At 36.0% G+C, this 5,782-nt stretch overlaps 1 protein-coding gene across 1 annotated transcript in view; it reads right to left on the minus strand.

The window, feature by feature from the left end:
- Positions 1 to 5,782, minus strand: part of OVCH1 (ovochymase 1) — a 93,839-nt gene continuing 88,057 nt past the window's right edge. The window contains exons 25-27 of the mRNA XM_010856036.1: positions 2,563 to 2,661; positions 1,006 to 1,139; positions 1 to 348 (exon numbers count right to left, since the gene is read on the minus strand). Coding sequence (XP_010854338.1) covers positions 127 to 348; positions 1,006 to 1,139; positions 2,563 to 2,661 — 455 coding nt within the window. The 3' untranslated portion in view covers positions 1 to 126. The remainder of the gene's footprint in view (positions 349 to 1,005; positions 1,140 to 2,562; positions 2,662 to 5,782) is intronic.

Genomic DNA, 5,782 nt, shown 5'->3' on the forward strand with positions numbered 1-5,782 from the left:
CTGTGACCAATGTTTAATATTGAATGTATTTATACACCAAATCCAAGCTCCTCAATGACAAAAGTTGGGAAAAGTGACATTGAGTTTTTTTAGCAATGACAAGAGACATGTTTTCCAGATATGTGGTTATGTATTTCCTTTCCCACTTGTGATCACAGTCCCACCAGGTTGGTCTCCCAGTGATCCTGCTTCTCCTCCAGTGATGGATGTGATCCAGTCTGTGTAGGCAGAAATTCTGGTGAAGACTGTTGGTGCGGCAGGATGGCAGTTACTGCTGCCCCAGCTCACAATACCGATGAGCTTGTACTGTCCACCCTCACCACACTGCAGCGGTCCTCCAGAATCTCCCTGCAACCAGCAAAAAGAAAAGTTCACTCTCCCGACTGCATGATTCCTGGGGGACGCTAACCCCCAACTGCAGGGGATGATCAGACAAGAGTGTAAGTCTCTCTCCCATCACAACAGCTCAAGGAACTAGGACCACTGAGCTCGTTGGCTGATGTTACAGATCTCTGATTCAGATCAAAATTTATATTTTCAAAGCATGCTGAAAGAAACATGAATTCATTTTATGCTGACCATAGACTACCATGCAGGAAGTTTCATGTGTCTAATCAATATCAATGAGCAAATGATGGCTTTGAGTTACACAAAAGCATTTTTATATTTTCAGTGCTACTGGAAATAGGTAGTTTGAGCTACCTAATTCAGCTATGATGTCAAACCATAAGAAATCATCATTTTTTTGTAGGTCAAAAATAGCTGAAAATCATCAGTTTCACGTAGTTCAATCTAGCAATGGAATGAGTAATTCCTTTTGAAAACTGAATCTATGCAAATATCAAATTAGCAGTCGCAGTACATCAACTTAGCAATGGACTTATTCCTCTCATTTTTCACTTTAAAACTGCCATACGTTTGTACCTCTTTCTGGTCAGCAAACAAACATTCAGAAGACAACACTGAAAAGAACCTCCTGCCCTCGTGAATGCAGGCCTTAGTTACCATACAGGAGGATGATCCGGAAGCCCCTCCACATATATTAGTGTTTTTAATTTCCAGTCCCCAGTAGCTTCGACAAGATATACTACTGATCAGTGGTACCTTTGCCTGCTGCACAGTTTTAGGAAATTCATCTTCTAGTAGAAAAGAAAGAAAAATACATAGGCAAATGCTATTAAAGGATAAAACAAAATTAGCCTTACATATACACAGACTCCAAGGGGTAAATCCTACTCATTCTCCTCTCTCAGTACTTCAATGATGCCATTAGGTGACTTGTAAAAAACCAATTATTCCACAGTGGTTTATACAACAGAAACAACAAAACACATTTTATGTGCATTCTTTTGTCATTAGTATAGTCCTCAAAAGATATAAAAATGATACCACCTTATGAAAACAAAGACAAAATTTACACCCAAATCAGTTGCTGACAAAGCAAACAACATAATTCATTTTTGACATATGAAGTCTATACTTTATTTCATTGGTTTTGCCATCTTTTCATTCTTTTGATTTGACTTCTGCTGAGCAGGACATTCTAAGTGCTGACACTGACTGGAAGCTGACAGCTGAAATTACATTCTAACTCTTTACTTTGTTGGATATTTGTAACTAGTTAATTCATTTGGAAAATAGGGTGTAGGTGAGACCAGAGACATGGATTTGATCTCTATATGGACTAGAATATTTTCACATAATCTTTCCACCCATTTACCTTTTAAAAAACATTGAAGTATAGTTGATTTACAACATTGTGATAGTTTCTGGTATACGGGAAAGTGATTCAGACATAAATATACATTTTATACATATATGTAATGTATATATATGTTCTTTTTCATATTACTTTCTGATTTATTACAGGATATTGAAATTGGTTCCCTGTGCTACACAACAAGACCTTGTTGTTTATCCATCCTTTATATAATAGCTCGCATCTTCTAGTTTCAAAGTCCCAATCCAACCCTCCCCTGCCCTTCCTCTCCCTTGGCAACCAAAAGTCTGTTCTCTATGTCTGAGTCTGTTTTTGTCTCATAGATAAGTTCATTTGTGTTACATTTTAGATTCCACATATAAGTAATATCATATCTACACACTTACCTTTTATACAACCCTATCATTTCAGAAAAATGCCTGACAGCTTTAAGAACAGGCACATACATCTTCAAGTATGGGTTTTTACAATAGCAATATCTACACTATTGTGAAAACAAACTGTGTATATGTGTGTGTGTGTGTGTGTGTGTGTGTGTATGTGCACTCACAACACAATTGGGGAGTAAATACACACAAATATTTATTGGGTAATAACATCACTAGATAGTTACCAACACAAGTTTTTAGAAGTATCAATGAACTAGAATCAATGAACTTGTGTTAATGAATATGATGGCCTAAAACTCAAGCAGTAACCTTTAGACCTATTATGAAAAAAAGTTTTTCTACTATCATTCCTATGAAAACTACAGAGCAATTGAAAATGAATAAACAGTATACTCAGACTTCACATATAATTGTTTGGATTCTAATTTTAGAAGAGTTAATAAATATACTCACGATGAGGTTCAGTTATTCCCCATCCGGCAGTCAAACATTTGGAAAGTAAATTTATTTTATCATCTTTCCCTGGCAAACAGATTGTAGATACAAACTCTCCTAATAAAAAGGATGAGAAAGAAAAAGACAAATATCAATTAGTCTATAAGATTCATATTAACATTGTCTATATTGTTTGCTCTTCAGTGATAGCTCTAGAAATGTCTTTGACCTGACATTATCCTCTGTAACCCTATAATTTAATAAATAAAATCTTCCAGAAGCTTCCACCTATTAGTTACTCAGAGGGGAGGGTCCCAATCAATGTACATGATACCATTTTGCTCCAAGTATTTCCATATCCTCCTAGGAAAACAGAAACACATGTCCTGCACTGAGATGTGGGGATTCTCATCCATAACCATTTTTAAAAATGCATTTGTTTTTCAACCCGTGTGCCTTGAGGACATCACCATGCTGAATCTGAGATGACAATGGAGAAGGATAAAATTGTCTTCCTTTTTCAACTATGTTACATGAAGAATGGGGAAGAATATATTTGTAGCAATTTAAACTTTTGAAGTATTTTTACAGCAAATATCTATCTTCACAGTTGCATTATAAAATATATTGACATATTACACATTCACTTTGTTTTTCTTATCACCAAAATTTGTATATATATAAATACTGTGGGTTTGTGACTCTGTGTGTATATATGCTACACACACACACACACACACACACACACACACACACACACTGAATGCAGTGCTCTTGTGTTTGTTTTCCCTTTTCCCAGGCTGTTTCAATTCATTTTCGTCTGGGCTTTTACACACTTAAGTGCCTCAGCATACCTGCTATCATAGGCCATTAATTTCAATGATATGTTCTTTATTTTTACTGCTATCTCTTAACAAAACTACATAAAACTCTTTGTAACTTGTCTATTCTTTTCCTACTCATCTCTCTACACGTGTAGCAAATCTTATGTTATACTGCCTTCATAGATGATCATTGCTCTATCATAATCTCCTCCCAAATTTCCTTGAGCTAAAGCATTTTCCCTCTACCAACATATTTTTCCCATCAATAGTTTTTTCTTATTCTGATACTCTTCATTGACTAAATTATGATATTATTTATATCATTGCACACAGATCTACTACATCATTCTTTTAACAGCACACAGTATTCAGATAATGAATGTACTGCAATTTATTAAATCCCATTGGCAAATATTTAGACTTTAACTTTTTCCTTTATAAACTGCATCAAGTTTTCCAGATCACCTATCTGTGTGTCGGTGCCAGTATCCTGGATAATTGAGTTGCTAGACCACAAGGCCTGCACTTCAAAAATTGTCAGATATTGCCAAATTGCAGGATGGGGGTAGGGAGAGGTATTGACTTGTACTCTACATTCAGCTGTGTTTATAATGGAAAAATATGTCAAGGATCTTGAAAACAGTTATGCCCCAAATCCTGCATTTCTGCATCTGAGAAATTTATTTTAAGGCAATAGACCTAGAAAAATGTACATATAAAGATAGTCAATCCAGCATCATTTAAGTAAAAAAAGGAAACAACCTTTACATGAATGTTCATGGCAGCTTTATTTGTAACATCTAAAAGCTAGAAACCATCCAGATGTTCTTCAACAAATGAATGGTTAAACAGTTATGAGTGGTTAAACATTCATACCATGAACATTCAGTTCAGTTCAGTTCAGGCGCTCAGTCGTGTCCAACTCTTTGCGACCCCATGAATTGCAGCACGCCAGGCCTCCCTGTCCATCACCAACTCCCAGAGTTCACTGAGACTCATGTCCATCGAGTCAGTGATGCCATCCAGCCACCTCATCCTCTGTCGTCCCCTTCTCCTCCTGCCCCCAATCCCTCCCACTCAGCTATTAAAAGCAATGCACTATTGATACATGTAACAACATGAATGAAGCTCCAGGGTGTTAATGCTAAGTGAAAAAAAAATCAATCACAAAAGTTTACATACTATATGATTCCATTTATATAATATCCTTGAATTGACAAAATTATAGAAACAAAGAGAACAGATCCATGATTGACAGAAATCTGGGTGGGGAGGGTAGAGTGGGGAGGAAGGAGATGGGTGTAGCTATAAAGAGGCAATAGTAACGATCCTCTTGGAGATAGAAGTGTTTTGTATCTCAATTGTATAAATGTCAAATGCTGCAAGTTGTTACCACTGGTGAAAACCAAGGTAAAAAGTACTTTGGTGTCTCTGTATTATTCCTTATAATTGCATGTGAATCTACAATTCTCTCAGCATTGACAGTTTAACTAAAAATAAAATTTAAAAGCAGGGTAGGGAGAAAAAATAAGTCATAGTCAAGGTTAAAAAGCACTACTCTGAATGCTGTCACTGACTCAGTTATAAAAGCGTAAAAAGCAAATGATTTGGGGTTTGTAGAATGGATGTACCGAGATGACGTAAAAAGTGAGGTCTATAGGCATAAACAGAGGAGAAAGTTGGAGCAGAGCAGGAAAAGTGTCCAGAGCCCTGTGATTTCATGAAAAAGCTTGGATGTGTGGGTGGGGACTATCCATGGATCTTAGTTACATTTCCCTCAATACATTTTCCACCTAAGAAGGTAGGTGGATTAATTGCCATTCCCCGTCTACAAATGATAAAGCTGAAGTTCACAGAAGTTACATTACTGCCCAAGATCACATGACTACTTCGTGACAGTATGAGGATTAACAATTCCACATTTTTGCTTAGCTTCAGCTTAAGTAAAAATTTAAAAAAAGCAATATCGTACTAAGTTATAAAAGAAGAGAAAATTGAACATCTCATAGTTCAAACTGATGTTCTCTAAGTATTTGAATTAACCTCTGAGAACATAATGAGTCTCAAAAATATATATATAGGACAAAGTTAAAAACATATTTCTTTCTTTCTTTATTTTTTTAGGTCACACTGTACAGCATGCAGGATCTTAGTTCCCCAACTAGGGATCAAACCTGTGCCCCTACATTGAGAACACAGTCTTAATCACTGGACTGCTAGGAAAGTCCCTAAAACATATTTCTTTGAAATATTCTCTAGACCCCCATCAATTAAATACACATAAAAGTAAAATGTTTACACAGATTCTTCAGCTTTTAGAGAAAGGAAGTTCAGTTAGTGTAAAAGAACATTTAAAAATAACTATTTAACTTCATGACTCAGGGAACTCAAACCAGGGCTTTGTTACAAAACAG

Source organism: Bison bison, unplaced genomic scaffold (assembly GCF_000754665.1).
Source record: "Bison bison bison isolate TAMUID 2011002044 unplaced genomic scaffold, Bison_UMD1.0 scf7180017864370, whole genome shotgun sequence".
In the NCBI taxonomy this organism is placed as follows: domain Eukaryota; kingdom Metazoa; phylum Chordata; class Mammalia; order Artiodactyla; family Bovidae; genus Bison; species Bison bison.